General features: G+C 39.2%; 1 protein-coding gene across 6 annotated transcripts in view; it reads left to right on the top strand.

Moving 5' to 3' along the window:
* Positions 1-7,822: 7,822 nt before the first annotated feature.
* FEM1C (fem-1 homolog C) overlaps positions 7,823-27,945 on the top strand; it is a 105,048-nt gene continuing 84,925 nt past the window's right edge. For 4 of the 6 annotated variants that reach the window (XR_010319296.1, XR_010319295.1, XM_064276161.1 and 1 more), the window contains exon 1: positions 7,985-9,517. Coding sequence is in view for 4 of the 6 variants with exons in the window: in XM_064276161.1 (XP_064132231.1) it covers positions 8,974-9,517 (544 nt within the window). In the remaining 2 variants the exon portion in view is untranslated. Of the gene's footprint in view, positions 7,948-7,984; positions 9,518-27,945 lie in introns of those variants that run through there. The other 2 variants (XM_003404487.4, XM_023548991.2) reach the window with 2 other exon arrangements.

Below are 27,945 nucleotides of genomic sequence, written 5' to 3' on the forward strand. Positions count from 1 at the left end.
TCTAGAATACAAGTTATCTGCTTCCAAAGGTACATGGCAAAACAGGCACAAGCTAGACATTTCCATCACAAATGGGAGAAAGTGGAGGAAAAGAAGGGATAACAGACACCAAGCAAGTCAGCAGTACACATTACGTTAGCCCTCAAGGTTCTGAAAACAATTCCCTGTTCTCTGAGACAATTTACACAATGGCCCTAGCCTCCAGGCTCTAGGTATTGGCTACACTCTGGATTCTGAGTGTAGGCTTCTTGCACCTGGGCTTCAGCTCCACCTTCTAGGCCCACTGGGACAGCAACTCTGCTTCCTCAGCTTTAGGCACCATTCTCCTAGTCCATCTGAGTGATGACTCCACCTTTAGAAACACCAGAGGCCATGGCTCCAACCTTTGAAACCCCAGAGGTCCTGGCCATACTTTTTGAGACTGACGCACCTCAGCTTCTTGTGTTCCTTGTTTCTTCAGTTTCTGCTTCCTGTGGCCTCTCAGCCCTCAGGCCTCACACCTGCATCTGCCCTGCTAGGGCAAGTGTTCCGAAGTTTTGTAGCTCTACCAATAAGTGCCTAGAGGCACTCCACTCCACCAAGAAGCCTCCTGTGCACAGGCATTCAGCTCTCTCATTCTGTGGGTTGGCCCCAGTGCTGTCTGGCATTGGTCTTCTGGTTCTGCTGCTGTCGGTTCTCTGCTGTTGCCAGTTCTGTGCCACTGCACATTCTCTGCTGCTGCTGGTCCTCTGCCACTGCTGCTGCTCTATCCATTCACAGTTTCAAAACCACTTCTGCATGTCAGGTATCTTTTAGAGAAGGACCCTACTCTTGGTACCAAATTCTGTCTTAGTTATCTAGTGCTGCTTTAACAGAAATACCACAAGTGGATGGCTTTAACAAAGAGAAATTTATGTATTCACAGTAAAGTAGGCTGAAAGTCCAAATTCAGGGCATCAGCTTCAGGGGAAAGCTTTTTGCCTCTGTCAGCCTTCTCATCAATCTATCCCCAGACTAGGAGCTTCTCTGCACAGGGACCCCAGGTCCAAAGGACGTGCTCTGCTCCTGGCACTGCTTTCTTGGTGGTATGAGGTCCCCCTGTCTCTCTGCTTGCTTCCCTTCCCTTTTATCTCTTGTAAGATAGAAGGTGGTGCAGGCCACACTCCAGGGAAACTCCCTTTACTTTGGATCAAGGATGTGACCTTAGTAAGGGTGTTACAATCACACCTCTAATCTTCCTTAACATATAATTACAATCACAAAATGGAGGACAACCACACAATACTGGGAATCATGGCCCAGCCAAATTGATGAACACATATTTTGGGGGACATAATTCAATCCATGACAAGGGGCCTGCCAAAGACTCTAAACAGCAGCTCTATCTGCTACTGGCACTTTAAGCACAATTGGATCAGCCGGATCATATGGCCAACTTGGTAGAGACTGAACATATTACAGAGCCTTCTCTTGTTCTGGGCTATACTCAAAACAAGCAGATTTTCAAGTCACTTGATAAATAGGCCTGAGTAGCACACCCAAATGAAGAATATGCTGCCTTCAAAATCCAAAGAACCTCCCAGGCATTGTGCATCCTTATTACTTGTAGTAGGGCCTAGATGTAACAATTTACCCTTCACTTTAGAAGGAATATCTCTACATGCCCAACACCACTGGACTTCTAGAATTTTCACTGAGGCAGAAGGTGCCTGAGTTTTTATGGGATTCATTTTCCTCCTCTAGCATGCAAATGTTTACCAATAAGTCCAGCATTGACACTTCTTCCTTAATAGGTCCAATTAGCATCGTGTTGTCAATGTAACAGACCAGTGTGACAACTTGCAAAAGGGAAAGGTGATCAAGGTCCTCTTGGACTAAAGTATGACATAGGGCTGGAGACTTGCTACACCACTGAGGTAGGACAGTGAAGGTGTAGTGCTGGCCTTGCCAGCTGAAGGCAAACTGCTTCTGGTGTTCCTTCTCTCAATTGGAATTGAGAAAAAGGCATTGGCCAGATCAATAGCTGCCTACCAGGCACCAGGAGATGTATTAATTTGTTCAAGCATTGAAAGCACATCTGGAACAGCAACTGCAATTGGAGTCACCACCTGGTTAATTTTATGATAATCAACTGACATTCTCCAAGATTCTGTTTTTTGCACATGCCAAATAGGCGAGTTGAATGGGGATGTGGTGGGAATCACCTCCCCTGCATCCTTTAAGTCTTTGATGGTGGCACTAAGTTCTGCAATTCTTCCAGGAATGTGGTATTATTTTTTATTTACTACTTTCCTAGGTAGGGTCAGTTCTAATGGCTTCATTTGGCCTTTCCTATCATAACAGCCCTCACTCCACATGTCAAGGATCCAGTGTGGGTGTTCTGCCAGTTGCTGAGTATATCTATTCCAATTATGCATTCTGGAACTGGGGAAATCACTACAGGAAGGGTTCAGAGACCCACGTGACCCACTGTGAGATTAACATGAGCTAAAACTCCATTAATAACCTGACCTCCATAAGTCCCCACTCTGATCGGTGGGCCATAGTCATGTTTTGGGTCCCCTGGAATTAAGTGTCAGTTCAAAGCCAGTATCCAGTAATTCCCAAAAAGTATGATTATTTCCTTTTCTTTGAGGAACAGTCACTCTCATAAAAGGCTGTAAATCCCTTTGGGCAGGGCTGAGAGAAAGGTTAACAGTTAAAACTTTTGGCAGTGTAGTGGAGTCCTTCCTCAAGGGGTCTCAGCCTCCCCTTCATTCAAGGGGTTGTGGGCCTATAAACTGGCTTAAATCTGAGAATTGATTGAGGAGCCATGACACTTATGCCAGTGATTCGAATTAGACTGCTGTTCACTTGATCTAGAATTCTTTCACTTGTACAGATCAAGTAAATATTAGTAGATTTCCCATCTATTTCACTCCTAGGGACACCATGACTAAGTAGCCAACGCCATAAGTCCATATGAATCAGACTATTCTGATTGTTGCTTTCACTCCACTGTCCGTTATGGTGGAAACCCTAGTGGCGTAATGGTCAAGAGTTATGGCTGTTAACCAAAGGGTTGGCAATTCCCATCCACCAGGCGCTCCTTGGAAACTCTATGGAGCAGTTCTCCTCTGTCTTATAGGGTTGCTATAAGTCAGAATCGACTTGGCAGCAGTGGGTTTTTTGGTCCATTATGGTAACCACGCCCACATTGTCTCTGTCGACTGAGTGCCACTACTTGGCCCCTACCACCATGGGGTGCAAAGTCCACTGTTGTAGTTAGGAGTCTTAATTCAGTTAGGGCAGTTCCCATTGTCAAACCTGACTTACTTAAAGTAACAATCACAGCAGTCTTCAAGGATCCTGGGGTTCAATTCACAAATTTATCCTTCACCATTGCAGTGAAAGTTATGTCCTGGGCACTCCATGTGTGGGTCTATGGATCTAAGCTGATAAGCCTTTGGATACCTCCTTCTACCATATACCAAGGCAGGTCTGCTACTTCAACTTGATTTAGTGTAGGCTACCACATAATCCATGCATCAGTAAACCAACCAAATAAACTATTAGATCCTTCTCCAAACCCTGAGGTGAAATATTGAATGAAGAATCTGTGTTTAGTGGGCCCATATCAATAAACTCAAACTAGTCCAACTTTATGTTCTTTGCACCATTATCACTCCCCCTTAATAGCTATTCCCACACATATTCCTCAGGTTTCTGTTTGTACATATTAGAAAAGTCAAGCAGTTTTTTTGGAGTGTAGTGTACCTCCTCCTGGGTCACACTTTGTACTTTACCTCTTGGAGGTCACTGGGACTATAGTTATAGATCTGGAAACAAAAATGGGTGGGCAGGTGGGTCCTGGAAACATTCAACAATGTCTCGTAAGGTGGTGTCCTAGTTGATATGTCAGACAAAGGCTCTTCAGATACAGTTGGGTTAATTTTATCGGATGGGTATGTAAGGGATAATGATTTTATTGGGGAGGGTGACTTAGCAGACAAAGATGGAGTAATCTCTTCAGATGGCAGCAAGAGGGCTAGTTCTGTTAGCAGTGGTAATTCAATGGAATTTAGGGGCTTAATGTCCTAGTCATCTAGTGCTGCCATAACAGAAATACCACAGTGGGTGGCTTCAACAAAAATAAATTTATTTTCTCACAGTCTGGTAGGTTACAAGTTCAAATTCAGGGCATCGGCTCCAGGGGAAGACTATCTTTCTGTCGGCTCTGGAGGAAGGTCCTTGTCCTCAGTCTTCCCCTGGTCGAGGACCTTCGCAGGTACAGGGACCCTGTGTCCAAAGGACATGCTCTGCTCCTGGTGCTGCTTTCTTGGTGGTATGAGGCCCCCAACTCTCTGCTTGCTTCCCTTTCCTTTTATGTCTTGAGAGATAAGAGGTGGTACAGGCCACACGCCAGGGAAACTTCCTTTACATTGGATCTGAGTAAGGGTGGTGTCACAATCCCACCCTAATCCTCTCAACATAAAATTACAATCACAAATGGAGGGCAACCATAGAATACTGGGAATCATAGCCTAACTAAGTTAATACACACATTTTGGGGGGGCTATAATTCAATCCATGACACTTAATATCCCCAGTTTCTTCATTGTTTGCCCATATGTCCCCATCCCAAGTTTCAGGGTCCTGTTTTTCCCAATCAGTGACTTCAATTTAACTTTACACAACATTTGAGGTTTGGAATTCAGTTGGCTTTGTAATTCTGCCACTTTTATGATAAGACTGTGGATTTGATTTTTGGCAATATCAGCTCTGTTACTACATGAAATATGCTTTCTTTCAGGGCACAAGTGGCAGCTTTGAAATCTTTTATGCAGCACTTCAGCTGTGACTCCTAAGCCTAGAGGTCATCTCTTTCTTTCAACACTTTGACTAGTGAAAGTTGGACCAACCAACCAAATTCCCTATACTGCTCATTCTGATATAATCATAGAAAAGTATCAAACATGCAATCATCATAAGCCTAGCTTCTCCCCAATACTTGGTCTACTGTTAGTGATATTTTGTATATTAATATTGCCACATCATGCCATGGATTAGCAGCATCATCTTTACCACTGGAGGCAGAGTCAACAGCACCTTTACGACTAGTCATACTTGAGAACTAACATGGAAAACTCATCCTTACAATTTTACTTCTCTTCTGTTTTTTTTTTTTTAAAGCCACTCTTAGCGTCAAATGCCTTAGGCTCGGTTCTCTGGAAAAGCAAAACCAGTGAAGCATATGTATAAATGTATACACACATACACACACACACAGATTTATCTCAAGAAAATGGCTCATGTGGTTTTAGTTGCCGGCAAGCTCCAAGTCCATGGGTAAGGTGTTAGGCTGGAGGCTTTTCTTGACTCACATAGCTGCAGGGGCTGACAAACTCAAGATCGGCAGGTAGGATGGCAGGCTGCTGGCTCAAGGTCCAAGAACCGGAGGTCAGATGATGAATTGGATGCAGAATCTGGAGCAAGCTAGTGAGATTTGCCAGAACGTCCATATATATGTTGGGTGCAGGCCACGCCCCCCAAGGAAATTCTCCTTACTCCTGATTGGCTGATCACATCAGATCACATCATGGAGGATGACTACATCATTACATAACATTACATAACTCCAAATTACATCATTTCATAACTGCCAAACCATTGAGAATCATAGCCCAGGCAAGTTGACACAGAACCTTGACTATCACAGATTGTAAACATGGGAAATATTTGGAGTATGTAAGGAAAAACAGGAGTCCCTGGGTGGCACAACTGTTAAGCACTTGACTACTAGCTAAAAGGTTGGTGTTTCAAACCCTTCCATAGGCATCTCGGAAGAAAGACTTGGCGACCTGCTTCTGAAAAGTCACAGCCTTGAAAATCCTGTGGAACAATTCTACTCTGCACACACGGAATCTCCATAAGCCAGAACTGAGTCCACCACAACTAACAACAAGAAAGGGGAAGGAAAAAGAAGAAATATACGAACATTATTTCAGTTTTGCAAAATAACATAACCTTCTGGACAGACGTTATAAACGAATATGTAAAACTGAAGCTGATTATGATTTGTGTAAAATTTCTTTTAATGTTGTATGGCTTCTAAAATAATGATGGTGATTGCATTTAAGATGCTGGGGGTTGGATTGTCTACTCCAATATTCTTTCTTCAAATGGTATCAAGTAATTCAAGGGGCTGAAGATCTGTTTTTCAAAAACTGTATTTTCCTATCATGATTCATCTTACATGTCATTCTCAAGCACAGTTGAGAATGACATGTCTTAACATCACAGAAGCACTTCTTCAACCTAGTATAATTCATTCCATGTCTTAACATCACAGATTCCAGATATTTATTTCTTGCTTCATGAGTTAGTAATTCCTTTCACTTAGATTAACTTAAAAAATTTTTTTTTATTGTGTTTTGGGTGAAGGGTTGCACAGCTATTTAGGTTCCCATTCAACAACTTCTACACAAATTGTTCTATGACCTTGGTTAAATTTTTCACAAAGCATGGCCATTCACATTATTTCCATTCTGGTAGTTGTTTCCCTGCCCCCTTACCTTCTTTTCTTTGTTTCAAAGCAATTTTTGACCATTTGGTCTCATACAATTTTTTTAAAGGAGCACAGTACTTACTGGTGATATATATTGTTTTGTGAGCCAATGTGTTGTTTAGCTACGAGGTGATCTCAGGAGTTTAGTTCTTTTTGTTATTGTTTTGTTTTAGAAATTTGGGTTCCTGTTCCACATTTTCCTCCCATTGTATCAGGATGCATCTATTGCGGCTATGATGAGTATGGTTGCTAGTGGCAGCCAGACACCATCTAGTTCTTTTGGTTTCAGGGTAGATGGGGCCATGATTCTATTCACTTTTCAGCTTCCTTTCATTTCCTGGTTTTATTATTCAAGGCATTCAAGAACTTGACCTTGTTTACCTTATACTGCTCTTAGGTTTTATCACTTCCCGTAGTCTTACTGTTCTAGTCTGTATTATTAGAAAGTTAGTCACGTTTGGCAGCCTTCAAAACGAATCTCAGGTTCTGAGTTTCTTGTGCAGCTTTATTTATTGTTTTGAAGTCTAATTGCAAACTTGGTATTAGTACAGGACCTACTACAGGAAGGGAGCCCTGGAGGTACAGTGGTTGTTAGTTCGAATCCACCAGCCGCTCCTAGGAAACCCTATGGGGCTGTTCTATTCTGTCCAATAGGGTCGCTATGAGTTGGAATCAACTCGACCACAATGAGTTTGGCTTTTTTTTTTTTTTACTACAGGGAGAGAAGAGACTACTCTGGACGTGTTTATGTGTGTGAGAGAGTAATAATGATTACTACCTTTCTGGGGGATGTGGAAATGGGACCCAAACAATCCTGAGAGCAGCCTCATGAAAAAAGCGCCAGAAGTCAATAGAAACGCGTAGAGAACCGCGTACGCTCATCAGCCTCCGGCCCCGCTCCGCTGCGCGGCCCCGCCCCCTCACGGCGCCACGACTCCGCCCCCTCTCTCTGTCCCAGCCGCGCCGCACGCAGGCGTGTCCTCCGCGGAGCTCGCGGCCCCGCCCCTACGTTCCGAATCGCCCCGCCCCAGCCGCCCCGCCCCGCCCCGCCCCGCCCCTAGGCGGTTGCTCGCGGCGGCCGCCGCCCTCCACCGGCCCAATGGTGCGGCTGCCGCGTCACTGATGTGGAGCGGTGCTTAGTCTTGTCCGGCCCACAGCCCGCAGCCCCATTACACCATTCGCCGCGGCAGCTGCTGCAGCCGCTGCAGCCTGAGTAGTCTAGGAGGGCAGGAGACGGTGTGGTGGGGCGGAGCGAGCGGCGCGGCCGGATTCTTTCCTGTGGGGCGCGGGGTATGGAGGAGCTGTGCCACCGCAGGCGGAGAAGGGCGGCCCGGGCGGCGGCGGGGACGACGGCGTCCTTTTGAAGGGGGCGGCCCGAGCCCGAGCGGCCAGCGGCGGCAGGAGGACTAGCCTTCGGGCAGGTAGTGACGGCGGCGGCCCGCCCGAGCCCAGGCCGCGGCCTGAGGCGTTCGCGGGGAGGCCGGGGCGGGAAGGAAGGGCGCCCCTGGGAGCGGAAGGCGGGCTGCAGACTGGAAAGCGTAGACTTGTCGGCCGGTCGGGAAGATTCGTGGTCTATCGGGGAGCTTGGGGAGGGACTGCCGTGGCTGCAGAAGGTGGAGGTGAAGGTTATGTAGGGGCAACTGCTTTGGGGATCCCAAGGATCCCTTGGGGGAGATCAAAATGGGGCGGGGGAAGTTAATGTCTAAAAGGCGGCCGGATTTCCTGAGAGTTTTAAAGGAAAGAGAACCTTTCGGGTGAGAGCTTTGGCGTTAGCTGGCTGAGGTTTGATGTGTCTGGCCCTTTTGTTCCTTCTCGAAACCTATCCTGGCCACAATGAGGCCTTCCAGCCTCGCGCCCTTGGCCAGCTCTCCTCTGCAGATGCGAGAAAGCAAAACATTTCTGAACCCGCGCCGCGCCTCTTGCCTCTTTCGGTTGTACTCTCCTTGGGCATATGCAAAGCAAAACTAGAACAAAGCTTGACTGGTTGGAGCTGGAGGCGAGAAAACCAGCTGCCTGTAGTGTTTAAATTTTTCTTACACAGGGAAGAGACTGCGTCCCACCAAAACATTTGGGTCTCTGTGTGTACCCTTCTGTATTTTCCCTTCCCACCTTTCTTGGGGGGGCGTAGTAGTCCCTAAAGTGTGACCTCCCCCCGCCCCCTTCTCTCAGAAGTAGAAATTAAGAAAACCTAAGCAGTGTTTTTACCTTTACCTATGGGAGATTCAAAACTAATTTTTTTTTTCCTTTTTCTAGTTTGGTGATCTGGTTGTCAGATGTTGGAAGGCAATAGGACAGAACATACATACTCTACGTGGTTTTATATCCTTTTTGGGTGCAGTCGTTAACATTGAACTTTGGTTCCTGTAACTCTTGCCTGTGTCTCTAAGAGTTAAGCTGGAGCTTTGCTTTGAAGGATAAATAAAGCACAGCCTCTCAACTGGACATAAATGGATCTAAAGACAGCAGTATTTAACGCAGCTCGGGATGGTAAACTCCGGCTTCTCACAAAGTTGTTGGCAAGCAAATCCAAAGAGGAGGTTTCCTCCCTGATCTCTGAGAAAACAAATGGGGCCACACCACTCTTGATGGCAGCCAGGTATGGGCACCTTGACATGGTAGAGTTCCTCCTTGAGCAGTGCAGTGCCTCCATAGAAGTTGGGGGCTCCGTGAATTTTGACGGTGAAACCATTGAGGGGGCTCCCCCTTTATGGGCTGCTTCTGCAGCAGGACATCTAAAGGTAGTCCAGTCTTTGTTAAATCATGGAGCATCTGTCAACAACACAACTTTAACCAATTCAACTCCTCTTCGAGCTGCCTGTTTCGATGGCCACCTGGAAATAGTGAAGTACCTTATAGAACACAAAGCTGATTTGGAAGTCTCAAACCGACATGGGCATACGTGCTTGATGATTTCATGTTACAAGGGACATAAAGAGATTGCTCAGTATTTACTTGAAAAGGGGGCAGATGTTAATAGAAAAAGTGTTAAAGGTGAGTTCCGCTTCTTCATTAAGTCTCTACTGCTTGTTTTCAGGAAGTTTGATACATAATATAAGCCAACATTGAGAAAGCCAATATTGACAAACCTGTTTTGATTAGGTATTCCTTCCAATATAATTTTGTTGAGTGTTTCTCTAATATTTGATAATACATTGAACAAGTGCCATTAAAAGATATCTATTCCTATATTAAGCAGCATTTTCTCTTTTATTTGGAGTAACTTCAAGATCTGGGAAATGGGTTTCCCAAAGTTACAGAGCCTTGGAGTTAATCTGAGCCCTTAGCTTGTCTTCAGCCTACCTGGGAATATACTTAAATAAAATAATTTTTCTCAGCATTTTTTTTTTAAGAACAACCTTGGAGTAGAAGCTGCTATATTTCATGAGTTATCCTAATGTTTGTCCTAAGTAGGAATTTCATTTGTTATTCTGTGGGGGATGGCTAGGCCAAACTGACCTGGAAACATTAATATAAATAGAAAAGAAGAAAATTTGTTTCTTTATTCCATAGTTATTGTGTGGTCAGTAGAAAATCCCTTTATAAAGAACATGTATTAAATATAGCAAGAAAGAAAACAGATTTTTAAAACAGCTTCAGTACTGAGATAGCAAAACAAAGACTAGGTTAACAAATATGGATTTGTTGGCTAGCAACAATATAAACATCTTTGTCCAGAAAAAGAGCTCAGGTTTAAGATTGTGTGTAATTTTCATTGATTATAATAAACTAAAAGCAGCAAATGATTAAAGAATTTTTTAGAACTTGTAAAAGCAGTTGTTTTGAGAGCATAATTTTTGACACTTGGAAAGCTTATTTTCCTTTGACAAATTCATTTATACAGCAGAAGATAAATTCATTTGCTAATTTTACAAAACTCTTAAAATTTAAAGTAGTATACAAAAACTCAAACAACACAAATTGGTTTATAGTGTTTACAGTGAGAAGCAAGTCATAATACTCTTGATTTCTAGACCTCAAGCTCACTGGCAACTACTATTTACAGATGTTTGTGTATCCTTCCAGAGATAGCCTATGCGAATACAAGCATGCATGTCTGTGTATCTCCCCCTCTTCCTCCCCCCCCCCCACTGTTGGGGTGATACATACCATTCTGTGTCTTTATTTTTTTTAACCTTTATTTACCTTGGATGTCGTTCAGCACCAACACCTGTAACTAGCTCATTCTGTTTAATGGCTGCATAGTATTTCATTATATGAATGTACATGATATGAGACATGATTTGTCTAGTCCCTATTAATGGACATTTAGGTCACATCAGTACTTTGCTAATACAATGTCACTGTGAATATTCTTGAACAAAAATGTGTCTTTGCACATAGCTGTAGTATAATACCTAGAAATGGGATTGGTGACTCAAAATGAGTATGCATTTATAATTGTGATAGTGTCTGATTGCCTTTCTGAGAGGTTAAACCACCCAATCATGGGTACTGTATAGTTACTGAACATATTTACTGAAAATCGTATATATATATTTTTAAAAGGTTTGTTTTTAAAATGATACAAGCTCATGATTTTCTGTAAAATTTTGCTAAAGGAAGTGTAAAATCTCATAAAACCCCATCACTCAGAGATAATTCTTCCAAAGACATTTTGGAATTTTGCATACAGATAATATGTATCAATTTTATTTTATATATTATTCTATAACCTACTTTTTAAGGTTAACAAATGTTATCTTTAATGTCACTAATTATACCTCTTTAATTTCAATAGCTGCATGTTCTTCAATTGATGAGTTTTATGTTGCTTCTGGCTTTTCAGTATGATAAAAAGTATCTCTGTAAACATTGTTTCTTATATATGTTTTGTTTGTTTCCAGTTATCTTCAGAGATAAATTGGTGAAAGGACAGCATGGCTTTTAAAATTTTTTTTTAAACAATCACCATTCTCTTGAAGAATGTTCATTTTAAGAGTGAACAAATTGTAGCTAAATTGACCATGTTAATAATTGGGTATGCTTGGAAATCATAACTAGAAGAAATAAGAGAAGGATTAAAAAGTATGGCTGCTTGTTTAGGTTTGTCGGATTTTTTTTTTTTTTTTTTACATTCATTGGGCTAATGATGTACAGATTGTTGATAAACTCATATGTTTAAGTCAAGTTGAGGTATATCCTAAATTCTTATGTCATTGTAGAGATGAGTACTGGTATGTATTTCAAAGTCGGAAACCCTGGTGGCATAGTGGTTAAGTGCTATGGCTGCTAACCAAAGGGTCGGCAGTTCGAATCCGCCAGGCGCTACTTGGAAGCTCTATGGGGCAGTTCTACTCTGTCCTATAGGGACGCTATGAGTCGGAATCGGCTCGACAGCACTGTGTTTGGTTTTTTATTTCAAAGTTGCTTTATATACTTTTGGAGATACAGTATATTAGAGAACTATACTGTCAATAGTTCATATTTTTGTCAGCACTTTTCTGATAAAATGTGAGCAGTACTTAACTTGATTACCTTTGAGCTATTTCAGCAGAATGTTCCCTTTATCACTATCATCTCATAACCTTGTATGTGAGGGTGTGATGCTCCTTGTTTCAGCCAAGTGGTTTGCTGATTCTGTCATTTTTTTTTTCCAGTATCAATATCTAATATTTATGCCTTAAAAAAAAACATGTAACATGAAATAACAATTTCATACCAAAAATTGTTTCCAGGTAGCCTCAATTTAATATATATGTGTGTAGTATCTTTATCTTTCACAGACCTCTGGTGGTACAGTGGTTAAGAGCTTGGCTGCTAACCAAAAGGTTGGCAGTTCGAATCCACCAGCCACTCCTTGGAAACCCTATGGGGCAGTTCTACTCTGTCCTTACAGGGTCGCTCTGAGTCGGAATCAACTTGATGGCAGCGAGTTTCTTTTTTGGTTAGTGCCTTTTAATTTCGACAGTGATTCTTAATGAATATGGGGGAAGATTAAGGTACACATGTACTGTTCCTCCCCACTGATCCTGAAGCTTCCAATCTTTGGTATTTATTCTCTCAACTGACTCTTTGGATTCTTTATGGGCTATCAGGTAATAAAAAAGCAGGAACCAGTTAAAACAGTTGGGGACACTGGAGAAAGATCTGATACAGCAGCAAGACAGGATTTTTTTCCACACTTTCCCCCCATCCAAGAAGTAGAAAAGACTGGAAAAAACCAGGGATAAAATGGAATAATTTCTTAAGAAAATATTATATGTCATTCATTGGAAATTGTTCTGAAGGAGGATAATATCAGTAGATTGTGCGTGGTCTTAATAAAATGCATATGATTTGTACATTCCATTACGTTTTAACAGGCTGTGGCATTTCAATATATTGTTTAACTTCTTTCCATTACTTTTTAACAGGCTGTGGCATTTTGAACATGTTTTAACCTAAGGTGGAATTCATTCATTAACTGAGAGAGCATTTATTGAGTCCCTCAGTGTGCCAGGCTGTTAGACTTAGGATATACAAAGATGAGTAAGACAAGATATCCAGTCCTTGATTCCCTGCTCTTGAGGAGCTAATGTTTGATCGAAGAGACAGGTTCATAAGCAGATACTTAAACCACCATATGGTAAGTGCAACAGTAGTATTTTCTTCTGTTAGATACTTGGAAATACTTTATCTCCAGTCAGCTCATTACACAAAGGGTCAGTAAGTTTCTTCTTTTCCCACAGCATTCAAAAAAGGGAGAGAAAACTTTGAGCTACTTGGGAATTCTTCTCTAGTTTAACACTCACAGTAATTGATTTTTGAGGCAGGAGTTGGTTCCTATTTAAAACTATAGACCCCAAATCAGAAGTGATTAGTGAAGCCCTTCTCAGAGCTATCACATGGATCTCAAGCACTTCGTTGTTAGTCATCTTTGGCTTTAAATTAAAATACATAGAAAACTTATCCCAATGTTCAACTTCCTCCCCTTCTTTTTTTGGACTCAGAATAGGACTTTACAGATCTCTAATGAAATTACTTAAGCCTTCAATTCTGCTTTTACATCCAAAGTCTTCCAGGATTTAAGGAGATAAAATGCTTCATTCAGTACTACAGATGAATGCTTCAGTATTATAGACCAACTCAGCCCTGTGTTGGGATTGGGAGACTGGCCCAGAGGACACTCTGACTCTGTTCACCCTCTTTGGTCTATTACCTTAGATATCAAAGGTAATTAAATAAATTGGTAATAAGATATTTTTCTGTAGGGAAGGCATTGTGTTGGACATTGTTGATACCATGAGAAGATACTGGATATCACATTTATTAACTGCTTAAAGGAATAGCTACAGGATTTTAGAGGCAAAGTGTATGCTGACCAGGAATGCTTCATGGAGAAAGTAGAACTTGAGCTGGGCCTTTAAATGATTGTTGGGGTTCAGATCTACAGAAGAAATTTGGTAGTTTTCCAGGCTTAGGAAATGGCATGCGGGAAGGCACATAGTGAGAAATATACTTGGAATTGGAAAAATTACAAATATGCAGAATTAGAAAATAGGCGTATTTGGACCAAAGGGGACTCAGGGCTAAGATTATAAAGAACATTAGATTCCAGGTAAAGGAGTTTAATTTTATTTTTTATGCAGTGGTGAGCCAGTGAAATTTTTTCTGCAGAAGAATAATTGGGATTTTTTTTTTAGAGAAACCCATGTAACTGTATTCTGTTCCATTGTGAGCTCTTTGAGGCTAGAGACTGGTGTTTGTATTCCGTGCAGTGGGAAGAGTGTCTGGCTCATACCGGGCATTTGGTAAATGAGCTTGTTAAATGAATGTGTTGAATTTAAGAGGAAAGATCATAAGCTCTTTGATGGCAAGAAATATGTCTTATAGTCCTTTCTGTAAGGAAATAAATAATACATGAAGACTTAAAGTAACAAAATAAGAATTGTAAAAAATGAGCCATGCAGATAGACTTCAGAAAAGGAAGAAATCCATATAGACACGTGACAGATATAACTTGTATTGAAAGGGCTTGAGGGAGAGCTAGTTCAAGCAGTTTATTTACTTTTTTATTTTGGAAATTTTCTAACTTGTACAAAAGTGTAGAGAAGAATACATTGAACAACTGTGTACACAACACTTTGCTTCAACAGTTACCCACATTTGCCAAAGATTTTTTTAATGTATTTCTCTTGTCCCCACTTTCATTTTCTGAAGTAGTTTAAAGCAAACTATTTCTCTTTCATAGGAAAGGCATTTTCAGTTACAGGTATAGTCTAGCAAGGAAATGTTTTAAAAGAAAATCCTATTTTTTTTTTCTCCTTATAAATGCAGAAGAATCTCAAAAAAGAAAATTGCCCTAATGAATTAAGAACTTTTGGTGTGCAGATCATGGCTGTTGTCACGGTAGATGGGTTATTTCAGTGTATTATCTGAGAATTGGAAGCTGAAGTTCTCTTTTTTCTTCTTGACTTTGAAAACTGCTCTCAGCTCTTAGTTACCTGAACATACCTATTTGCAGAGAAGAGTAAAAGGGGGGAAAGGAGGGGTTTAAAATTTGTTTCTACTCCATAACATCTGCATTTAGTTTAATAATAATAATGTTAAAATGACTTAATGTTTAAGTTCATTAATATTGATGACATAATAACAAGTCATCAAGTTGTTCCTGCACAATGTCCCATGCTTATTCTTTTGCCTCTTGTATCATCTGGCTAGAGCTTCAAAACAGTTCATTAGGGTTTGAACGTCTGCCGAGAAATTTGCATTTCTAACAAGTTCCCAGCCAATGCTAATGTTCCACCCCCCATGTACCCAATCAGAATCTGCATTTTAACAAGATTCCCAGGTGATTTTAATGATTCCACTCCAGACATACTGAATCAGAATCTGCATTTTAACAAGATCCCCAGGTAGAACATGTTATGAATGCAAATTCTTCAGCAGGAGTTTGAGCCAGAATGAATCTGTTTCAAAGCCCTGCTTCTGGCATACTCCTCTATACCCTCAGGGAGACTTTGCCTTAGTTGGAGAAGCTAAACTGTAGATGTGTGTGAATTGAGTTCAGTAGGGAAATATCCAGGTGGCTCTCCATCCCTGGAGATTGGGTTTTGGATTGTAAATCCTCACTCACAGAACAGAATTAAGGTTAGTGAGAATGAGTAGATCCTGAACTCTACTGCTATTTCATAGTTGATGGTGGCAGCAATATGAACTTAAGGCCGAGGTTATGTTATACTTATTGGCATATGGATGTTTGTGGTCCCTCACTAAATCCACCTTTATTAAATTTTAGTAGATTGATTAATTCATTTGTTTAAAATAAAATTCAGGAAGCTCTTGACAGTCTAGAGATTTGTGCTATTGAGATACCTGGAATATATGTGATGGACACTGGAAGTGGAATAGGTGGGGAGAGGCCTGGATAAAGAAGTCACATGGATGCAAATCTGACCAGAACATCTCTCTCTTCCTCTTTTTTCCCTACCTGTGGGAAGGGGTGCAGTTGAATAGGGTATCTGTGAACTAGAATGACTAGGAAAGGGAATTGGAATGAAGTCTGAATTGTAATGTTGACATTTTCAGGGCTTAGATGAACTTTTTACACGTATTAGTTGTTTGGAGTCCTGATCCCTTAGCTCAGGTACTCTTAGCCATGAAAAATCTAGTTGACATCAAGACCTATTTCAAAGGCCCCCCTGATGTCATAAGAATATGTCTTTCCTCTGTGGATGGAGATTTTTTTTTTAGCATTTAACTTTGTCATGAGCTCAAGGACCTGTGTTGTTAAGTTTCTGTATGCTTCAGGCTCACTGCCTTACACAAAGAATGAATGAAGAGAGAGCATATGGTAGCCTTGGCACAGTTTGTCTTTGATTCTTTATCTGATTCCTTTTTGTGAACTTCTGTCCTCGAGTATCTTTTATGATAGACTACCAAGCAAAGGAAAAAAAAATCTGAGCAGGTGAACCATCTAGTGTTTCTTTGATATCCTTAATTGATTGTTTCCCCCTATCCCATTTTACCCCCTCCCTCTGTGTATAACCAGTTGCTATAGAATTGATTCCGTCTGATGTGTATTAGAATAGAACTGTGCTCCACAGGATTCTCAGTGACTTTTTTTCAGAAGTAGATTGCCAGGCCTTTATTCTGAGGTGCCTCTGAAGGGACTGGAACCTCCAACTTTTCAGTTAGCAGTGTAGTGCATTAACTGTTTGCACCACCCAGGGACTCCCCCTCAACACATACCAATTAATTATTCAGTGAATAAAATTCTTGGAATTAGCGTTTTTATGCAGTGAACTGCTCCTCTTTCCCATCCTTAGAAGTGGACTTTTTCTAGACCTTATTCAGGCCCAGCTATAAGGTTGGGGGAGAATAGGATGGTGCCAAGCTGAGGGGGAAAGATAGGAATTATTTTCATACATTTCTAGGCAAACCTATTACAATAAAAGATCCTTTAATTGTTACTTGTATAAGTTAAAATTTACACTTTTATCAAAAACTCAAGTACTTTGATTTTAATTGAATTTTTAGACAACTTTATTGAAGTGCAGTTCACATATAGTTCACTCACTGAAAGTGTATAATTCATTGATTTTTAGTATATTCAGAGATATGCAGCTCACTACAATTTATTTCAGCACATTTTCATCATCCCTATTAGAAAGCCTGTACCCATTAACAATCACTTCCATTCCCCCATCTCCAATCCCACTAGTTCTATCAGTACCAGTTGCCATGGAACAGATTCCTACCCATTGCAACCCCATGGATGTCAGCATAGAACTGTGTTCCATAGGGTTTTCAATGGCTGATTTTTTTCAGAAGCAGATTGCCAGGCTATTCTAGTTCCAGGCCACTAGTTCTGGGCAACCAGTAATTACTTTCTGTCTCTTAAAATTTGCCTATTCAGGACATTTTATATGAATGAAATCATACCATATATGGTCTTTTGTGACTGACTTCCCTTCACTTAGCATTTCCTTTTGTTGCGAAATAATATTCCATGGATATACCACATTTCATTTGTATATTCATCAACTGATGGACATTTGGATGTTTTCTACTTTTGGAGTATTTGGAATAATGCTGCTACGAACATGAATAATGCTGCTATGAACAATCACGTGCAAGTTTTTTTTGGATGTATATTTTCATTTCTCTTGGGTATATACTTTTTGTTAGGTGCCATCGAGTCTGTTCCAACTCATAGTGACTATGGGTACAACAGAATGAAACAATGCTCGGTCCTGCACCATCCTCACAATCCTTGCTATGTTTGAGCCCACTGTTGCAACCACTGTGTCAGTCCATCTCGTTGAAGGTCTTCCCTTCTTTGCTGATCCTCTACTTTACTAAGAACAGTGTCCTTCTCTGGAGTCTGATCCCTCCTGATAGCATGTCCAAAGCACATGAGATGAAGTCTCGCCATCCTTGCTTCTAAGGAGCAAACTGGCTGTACTTCCAAAACAATTTTTTTCGTTCTTCTGACAGTCCATGGTACATTGAATATTTTTCACCAGCATCATAATTCAAAAGCATCAGTTCTTCATTGATCTTCCTTATTCATTGTCCAGCTTTCCCATGCATGTAAGGTGATTGAAAATACCATCGATTGAGTCAGGCGCTCCTTAGTCCTTAAAGTGACATCTTGAAAGAGTCTTTTGCAGCAGATTTGCCCAGTACGTTATGTTGTTTCATTTCTTGACTGCTGCTTCCATGGGCGTCGGTTGTTGATCCAAGTAAAATGAAATTCTTGATAACTTCACTGTTTTTTCTGTTTATCGTGATGTTGCTTATTGGTCCAGTTGTGAGTTTTGTTTTCTTTATGTAGAGGAAAGATCCATACCGAAAGCTTTAATCTTTGATCTTCATCAGTAAGTGCTTCAAATATTACTCGCTTTCAGCAAGCAAGGTTGTGTCACCTGTATATCACAGGGTATAAGTCTTTCTCCAATCCTAATGCTGAGTTCTTCTTCATATAGTCCAGCTTCTTAGGTTATTTGCTCAGCATACAGATTGAATAGGTGTGATGAAAAGATACAACCCTAATGCACACCTTTCCAGACTTTAAACCACGCAGTATCCCCTTGTTCTGTTTGAACGAATGCCCTTGGTCTATGTACAGGTTCCTCAAATGAGCACAGTTAAGTATTCCGGAATTCCCATTTTCGGCAATGTCATCCGTAATTTGTTACCATCCACACAGTTGAATGCCTTTGCACAGTCAGTAAAACACAGGTAGACATCTTTCTAGTATTCTCTGCTTTCAGCCAAGATCCATCTGACATCAACAGTGTTATCTCTCATTCCACATCCTCTTCTGAATCTGGCTTGAATTTCTCCCAGTTCCCTGCAGATGTACTGCTGCAACTGTTTTTGAATTATCTTCAGCTAAATTTTATTTGTGTGTAGTACTTGTTTGTGATATTAGTGAGTGTTTGATAATTTCCACATTTTGTTGTATTACCTTTCTTTGAATGGGCGTGTAGCTGTTTTCCAAATTTCTTGGCCTAACAAGTGAGTGCACCCAGCTTTTCGTCCCTTTCTTGAAACATCACAATTGGTATTCCATCAATTCCTGGGGCGTTGTTTTTCGCCAGTGCCTTCGGTGTAGCGTGAACTTTTTCCTTCAGTACTGTTGGTTCTCGATCATATGCTGTCTCCTGAAATGGTTGAACGTAGGTCAATTCTTTTTGGTACAGTGACTGTATTCCTTCCATCTCCTCTTCGTGCTTCCTGCATTGTTCCATATTTTGCCCATAGAATTCAGTATTGCGACTTGAAGCTTGAATTTTTTCTTCAGTCCTTTCAGCTTCGGAAATGCCAAGCATGTTCTTTCCTTGTGGTTTTATAACTCCAGATCTTTGCACATTTCATTATAATACTTTGCCTTCTCAAGCCACCCTTTGAAATCTTCTGTTCAGCTCTTTTACTTCATCATCTATTTGCTTTAGCTACCCTACATTCAAGAGTAAGTTTCAGAGTCTCTTCTGACAATCATTTCGGTCTTTTCTTTCTATTCTGTATGTATAATGATCTCTTGCTTTCTTCATGTATGATGTCCTTGGTGTTATCCCACAACTCGTCTGCCCTTCAGTCATTAGTGTTCAGTGCATCAAATCTATTCTTGAGATGGTCTCTAAATTCAGGTGCAATATATTCAAGGTTGTACTTCGGCTTTCGTGGACTTGTTTAATTTTCTCCAGCTTCAACTTGAACTTGCATATGAGCAACTGATGGCCTATTCCACATTCGGTCCCTAGCCTTGTTCTGACTGATGATGTCAAGCTTCTCCATCATCTCTTTCCACAGATTTAGTCAACTTGATTCATGTGTATTCCATCTGGCGAGATCCATGTGTAGAGTCACCGTTTATGTTGTTGGAAAAAGAATAGCAGTCGAACATTGTTTGACATGGTGCCGGAAGATTTGCAATGAATAATTCATTGGTCTAGCAAAATTCTGTCATGTTATCTCCGACATGATTTCTGTCACCAAGGCCATGTTTTCCAACTACCGATCCTTCTTTGTTTCTTGCTTTTGCATTCCAATCACCAGTAATTGTCAATGCACCTTGATGGCATGTTTGATGAATTTCAGACTGCAGAAGTTGGTAAAAGTCTTCAATTTCTTTATCTTTGGCATTAGTGGTTGGCACATAAATTTGAGGAATAGTCATATTAACTGGTCTTCCTTGCAGGTGTATGGATATTATCCTGTTGTACTTCAGGATGATCTTGAAATGTTCTTTTTGACGGAGAAAGTGATGCCATTCCTCTTCAGTTTTTCATTCCTGCCATAGTAGACCATATGACTGTCTGACTCAAAATGGCCAATACCAGTCCATTTCAGCTCACTAATGCCTAGGATATCGATCTTTACTTTATGTATTCCATTTCATTTTTGACAATTTCCAGTTTTCCTAGGTTCATACTTCATACATTCCATGTTATGATTATTAGTGTATGTTTGCAGCTGTTTCTTCTCATTTTGAGTCATGCCACATCAGCAAATGAAGATCCCGAAAGCTTTACTCCATTCTTTTCGTTAAGAAGGTCAACTCTACATTGAGGAGGCTGCTCTTCTTTTGAGTGCCTTCCAACCTGAGGGGGTCATCTTCTGGCACTCTATCAGACAGTGTTCCACTGCTATTCTAAGGTTTTTCACTGGCCAAGTTTTTTAGAAGTAGATCACCAGTTCCTCCTTCCTCGTCTGTCTTGATCTGGAAGCTCCACTGAAACATCCACCGTGGGTGGCCCTGCTGGTATTTGAAATACCAGTGGCATAGCTTCTGGTATTACAGCACCATACAAGTAACCAGAGTATGACAAACACGCGACGAGTGGTAGGGGCATATACCTAGGAGTGGAGTTACTGGGCCATATTGTAACCCTGTATCTGACCTTTTGAGAAACTGCCAACCTGTTCTTTCCAAAGTGGCTGCACCATTTTACATTCCTGTCAATGGTGTATGAGATCCCCAGTTTCTCCACATTCTTGCTAGCTCTTTTGTTATTATCCTTCTTTTTACTGATTTGTAAGAGTTCTTTTTATATTCTGGAGACAAGTCCGTTACCAAATACATGATTTGCAAATATTTTCTTTCATTCTCTGAGTTGCTTTTCCATGTTTTGAAGGTATCATTTGCAGTAATTTTGTTTTTTGTTTTGTAAACTAATTTTTTAAAAAATTCAACGTGGGTCATTTATAATATCGATAAACTAGAAAATTGTTAAGAAAAGACTGCAGGGTTTACTGATACTCTTCATTATATAGATGGGAAGATTTCCATGGATCAAACTGTAATCTAGTTGTAAAACACACCCTGTTACTGCTTTGGCACATAATATTTAAAGATAGAATAAACAAGTGATGAAATTTCATTTTTTCGTTTGGTGTAAAACAGGGCTGTGACCTAGTCCTCCTTTTAAATTTATATTCATATGACTGGATATAACTACTAGCCATGTATGGCAAATATCTATATAAAAAAAAGAAAAATATGTATAGCAAACAAGAAAATAAGTTTTCTCCTGTATTTCCTTACTACTTAGTGTATGGTGTGTGGACCAGCATCACAGGCATCATTGTGACCCATTCCAAACCAACTGCATCAAAATTGGCTTTTGACTGTGATTCCCCTGTTAATTTTGTACACTAATATGTGAGAAGCACTGCTTTGTTTGACTTATACTAAAACACACACATACACACAAATCGTGAGCTATGTCAGGACTTTACAAACTGCTGAATTTGTTGAATTGTTATTGATAGAAAAGGCAATTTAAATTATAATAGATATTTTGTGTTAAATAATTTGCAGTCCTTAAATGTACATTTTTATTTCATTAAAAAGATAAGTTTATCTACTACTTACAGATGTTTTAGAAATGGACTTAATCCTGATGAGTTTTAGTAATCTTACCCAAATTAAGACACTTATAAGTCTTATTATTTATTTATTTATTTTTTGGTTTTTATGTTGACTTTGACTATCACTTGCTCTTATCATTCACTCAAACCCAGAGCAGGTTTGGGCCTAGAGAAGCCTTAGTGCTCAAACTTGTTCTTACTCAAAATACTAGAATGTTTTTGGGTTACTTATTTTGAGGAAAATAAGTCACCCCATTGTTAGGAACCTAAACTTTCACAGTTGAATATGAACTCCTATTTTAGGAGATCGTAAACTCAAGAAATGAAACCTATTGCTGTAGACTCGATTCCGACTCATAGAGACCCTATAGGACAGAGTAGAACTGCCCCATAGGGTTTCTAAGGCCGTAATCTTTCTCCCATAGAGTGGCCGGTGTGTTTAAATGGCTGACCATTCTGTTAACAGCCCGGCGCTGAACCACTGTGCCACCAGGGCTCCTTTAGGTTATAAATCCCTTTAAAATTAGCATCATAGAAGATTGGCACTTCTGATACTGCTTGAGGAATACTGTTGTTTTTTGTTGTTAGCTGCTCTCCGGAGTTGATTCTGGCTCATGGCGACCCCATGTGTGCAGTGTAGAACTGCTCCATAGGGCTTTCAAGGCTATGACCTTTCAGAAGCATATCACCAAGCCTTAACGGAGGTGCTTCTGGGTGGATTTGAACCCCAGTCTTTCCCTCAGTAGTCTAGCACTTAGCCATTTGTGCCACCCAGGGACTCCTGGGAAACCCTGGTGGTGTAGTGGTTAAGTGCTACAGCTGCTAACCAAAAGGTTGGCAGTTCAAATCCACCAGTGCTCCTTGGGAACTCTATGGGGCAGTTCTACTCTGTCCTATAGGGTCGCTATGAGCCAGAATCAACTTGACAATGGGTTTGGGTTTTTTTGGGGGGGGGGAGGGGGAACTCCTGAGGAATGCTAACATGCTTTAACATACATGAACACTTCATGTAGTTTCTTTCCCTTAATATACATCCCAGAAGCATCCCAACAGTGCTTTCTGTTCTAAATTTTCTTAGCTCTATTTCTGGTAAGTTATGTAGTTGAAAATTAACGTATTTGGATCATATTATTTTAGCTTTCTGCAGAAATGCTTTAACTGAATTAAGACAATGTGTCATCAGCTTAACAGATTTTTAAGAACTGTCTATTTAATGAACATGTTTTTGAGAAATCATAAATTTTTTTCATTATGATTTCAGTGCCAGAATTTTTTTTTCTCCAAATGAACTTAGTCATGCATTGAAAACTATATGATACAATGTTTATCTTTTTTTCTTCCTTCTTTCCTTAATTAAAAGTAAATTCATTAGATTTCAGTGTTAATCATCTTTAATTTCATCTAGATTACGTGGTAGTATTTATATTTTAAACTTGGTATTCTGCTTTATTTTTTATTGCCTTTCTCACTCTGAGGATATAAAAATAAGATGTAATGAGGTAGAGACACAGTCTTTTAGTGCAGTCATTGTATTATGGCAACATTTTTAAGGGGCACGTAACCCAGGGGAAATGCCTGAGCTGAATCTTATAGTATTTAGCGCATATTGTTATACATTAAAAGTTTTAATCAATGAAGTTATTCAGTAAAAATCAGATAAGTTTTTTTGGTCTTTGGCATGTAGCTTAGCATGAACTAGGCACAAGAATGTAGTTAACTCGATTCTTAAATTTGGCTTGTCGTAATAATTTTTCATAAGAAATTACATTTAATACAGCATGTATAACACTCTTAAACAACTGGCAGAGCAGAATATTTACAGTAAATATAACAGACAACTGAGTATTGGTTCTATAAAGTACTTATACATGGAAAGTCAGACGAATCCCAGAAGCAGGAGCATAAATAGACATGTCACAGAAGAAAAATGAAGTTTGTAAACAGAAATGGGGAAATATTCTACTTATCTAGGAATCAAAGTAATATAAATTTAAATAAGAAAAAAATCCAGTTCTAGAAAGGACACTATAAAAGTGGAACTTAAAAAATTAGAATCCCTTTGGAAATGAAGATAGGTTTTTAAGCCATCACACATTTGTGATTCTGTTTTAAGTTAGGCATTAATTTTTTGTCATCATTTGCTTTTTGAGGTTTAATTTACATGCAATAATATCCACTTATTTTAGTGTACAGTTGTGTGAGTTTTAACAAACATAGCACTGTAGTTTAACTACTGCCGCAATAAAGATGGAACTGTTTTATCAACCCCAAAAGTTGACTGTCCGTTTGCAGTCAGTCTCTTAGACGCGGTCCCTGGCAATCACTAATCTGTTGTTTGCCCTTACAGTTTTTTTAGGTATTAATTGTAATAGGGAAAATGTTGAAGCAATGCACATGCCCATCAACAGGAAAATATTTACATAAATTATGGCATACCCCCTTACTTAAACTTTTACCATAGAATGGTTATGGAGACTATATAGTAACAGCATGACAAAATGACTAAGATACAGGTGAAAAACGGAAAACAGTTGTGTATATACTGATTATAACTTTGTCAAAACATACATATAAAGAAGCTTGGGAGAATGATACAAAAATTATAGTGGATTTGCAATTCTTTTTTTAAGCCTCTGTTTTCCAAACTTTAAGTAATATTACAGACTGTAATTAAAAAAACAAACATTTTTTTCAAGACTTTCCAGGGCATGAAAGTGTCGTGGTTATATAATTGACCTGTTGTAGTAGTTAAGAAGACCCTTGCTTCTAAGATTTTTGAAAAATATTCTTACTGGCTAAGTTTGAATCTTTTTCTGTTACATCAAGTATTAAATATTTGAGAATCTACTTTAACTTTACCACTGTGCTAGTTGTTGTCTGGGGTACAGAAATAATGTACGATCCATACACTTTAGGAATAGACAGTTTAGGGATGAAAATTTATTTATAAAGCAGTAACATTACACTATTTCATTGATACTGTAAGATATTATATAATATTATTAGATGTTATTTGAGTGCATACCAGGATAAGTGATATACCAGGCATTCTCAAAATAACAAATTGATACGGTATAACTAAGAAAGCCTCAGTCAAAATTTCAGGTGAAACTTGAGGGACAAGTAGTTTAAAAAGGAGAAAGACAGCGTGGCAGGAAAATCAAGATTAGAGGCATGGAGGTAGAAGAGAGGAGGGCTGTTCTTGGTGCTGAGGGAGATACTTAGGAGAGAATAACGTGAAGCGTAAGCAGAATCTGCCTTGTGTATGAAAAGTATTGATTTTGTCTTTTGGGTTAGAGCAGGGTTTAGCAAACTATGGTCCAGAGTCAAATCTGGTTCTGCCTCTAGGTTTTGTACTGCCTGAGAGCTAAGAATGGCTTTTTACAGTTTTTAGTAGTTGAAAAAAAAAATCAAAAGAATATTTTGTGACACATGAAAATTACACGATTGTCAAATTTTGGTGTCCATAAATAATCATGGTGTGGCATTCATACTGGAGGCAGATATAAGGCTGGAGAAGTAGGATAGGGCCAGGTAGGTAGGAAAATATTTCTCAGTCTTTTAAAATCCATATCATATAGTCTATCTTCTTATGTGTATCCTCACTAACTGCAAGACTAAGCTGTACTTAACATGCTTTTAAAAAATAACATGCTTTTTAAAATTATAGATTTCTTCGTCATTACTCCCTCCACACCGCCCCCTCCATACACACCCCCCGCCCCCCCACACACAAATGGTGCTTCGAGAATCAGTGCTTTCGAATTTTTAAAGCCATCTTAATAAAGATTTTCACCTGTTTCCTTGGAGCATGGAAACTTTTAAGCTGGAAAGTGATGTGATTATTGGAACTTTTATCATGAAGTTTGACTTGTAACTTATTCATTGAAGCCTAGTATGACTAGCATTTCAAGTATGACCTCTGAAATGGCAATTGGGAGACATGATTTTATGTTTTATAACTAATTTCTGTTTTTTATTTGTGGAATAAGTTATCTTCTCTACCTTGCAGTTATTATTAGAAGATTAAGTGTGGATAATGGTTAATAAGTAAAACTTAGGAAAATAAAAAATGCTGTGCTTTTTCATTGCTTTTTATTATTCTACTTTCTTAGAGTTTAATTTACTGTTTCCCTCCCTGTAACTACTACTACATTTTCTTATTGTGTTAAATGTATACAAATAACAAAACATTTTCTGGTTCAACATTCTTAGCATGTGCAGTTCAATGACATTAACTTACGTTGATCATGTTGTTCAACCATCATCCTTTTTCTGTTCTCAGATTTTTCCAACACCCTAATAGAAGCTCAGTGTCCACTAAACATTTGAGTCTTCCTTTTCCCCCTCCTTCCCGCCTGTTCCTATTAACCACTGGTAAACTTTGGTCTCTATATACTTGCCAATTCTAGACATTTCATATAACTGGGATCATAAAAATATTTTTTGTGACTAATTTCACTCAGCATAATGTTTTTAAGGTTCATCCATGTTGTTAGCATGCATCAGGACTTCTTGAAATGTAAACTTGCCTCTTGTTTTAAGCCTTTTTTCTAATACAGGCAGTCCCCAAATTATGAATATCCAACTTATGGATAACTTGTACTTATGAACAGACTGCCATAAAGCTGTTATATTACAAATTCATTAAATACAATCATTCATAATAACAAACACACGCACTACTTTGTGATGCTCTTGAAAACATTGCACGGTTTGGAAGTGTTTCTAAAGTATTTTATATGCATAAAAAGGTAAAATACATACTATATACTAAGACAAATATTTCACTGACACTAAATAAGAACTGTATGTATCTGTTCCGATTTACCTGCAAATTTGACTTAAGGACAGACTTGGGAATGGGTCTGTTTATAACCCGGGGACTGCCTGTATGTACCCTTAAGTCTGTACTTCTAAGCACAATTTTGTCTGCATCCCACATAGTTTAATATTTAGTATTTTCATTATCATTCAATTTAAAGTGTTTTAAAATTTCTGATAGGATTTCCTCATTGACCCATGGGTTACTTGGAAGTAAATTTTAAAATTTCAAATGTTTGGGGATTTTCTCGCTGTCTTTTTGTGCTTGATATCTAAGATGTCAGACTTCATTGCTTTATGGGCTTAGAACATACTCAGTGATTTCAGTCCTTTGACATTTGTTAAGACTAGCTTTATGGCCCAGAATATAGTTAGTATTTGTGTATGCTCTATGTGTCATTGGAAACAATGGTTTTTGCAACTGGTGAGTCCAGTGTTCTTTTATATATGTCAATTAAACCAAGTTTGTTAATGTGTTCAAATCTTCTATATCCTTACTAGTTTTTGTCTTCTGCATCAAGAAAGGTGTGTTTAAATGTACTATGATTGTGGATACATCTGATTTTTCTTGTAGTTCCATTGATTTTGCTTTATATATTTTGAACCTGTGTTTTTAAGTGAAAATGAATTTAGAAATACTATATTTTTGTCTTTTTAAATTTTATATCATTATAAAATGTTTCCCTTTGTCTCTAATCATGCATTTTGCCTCTGATATTTTAACATCAGACAACATGCTTATGGTTCATTTTTGCATAGGGTGTCTATATTTTCCATCTTTTCACTTTAACCTTTCTCAGTCCTTATAATTAAGGCATGTCTTAATAAGCAGCATGTAGTTGAGTTTTATGTGTTTATTCTTTTACTCTGAGAGTTTTGCATTGAATGGGAACGTTTAGTTTGCTTGCATTTAATATAATTACTGATATATTTGGGTCTTAATCTCCTAGCTTACTATTTGATTTTTACTTGTCCTACCTGCTTTGTGTTCCTGCTTCTCTCCTTTTTTGCCTTCTTTTGGATTGTTTATTTTTTACTATTCTTTCTTTACATTAGGGAAAATGTGGTTAGTTGTTTGCATGCTTTCTAATTATTACTTTGGTGGCTACCCTAGATAGTACAACATGCCTCTTTGACTTATCAAAGGCTAATCTAAGTTTCTAATTTTACCTGTTTCTGGACAATGCAAAGAGCTTAGAACACTTTAGCTCCAGTTATCCTCCATTTATGCTGTTGCCTTCAGGTATTTTACCTCTCTATGTATTTCAAGCCCTGTAAGACATTATGATTATTGC

The sequence above is a fragment of the Loxodonta africana genome, chromosome 2 (assembly GCF_030014295.1).
Source record: "Loxodonta africana isolate mLoxAfr1 chromosome 2, mLoxAfr1.hap2, whole genome shotgun sequence".
Taxonomy (NCBI): Eukaryota; Metazoa; Chordata; class Mammalia; order Proboscidea; family Elephantidae; genus Loxodonta; species Loxodonta africana.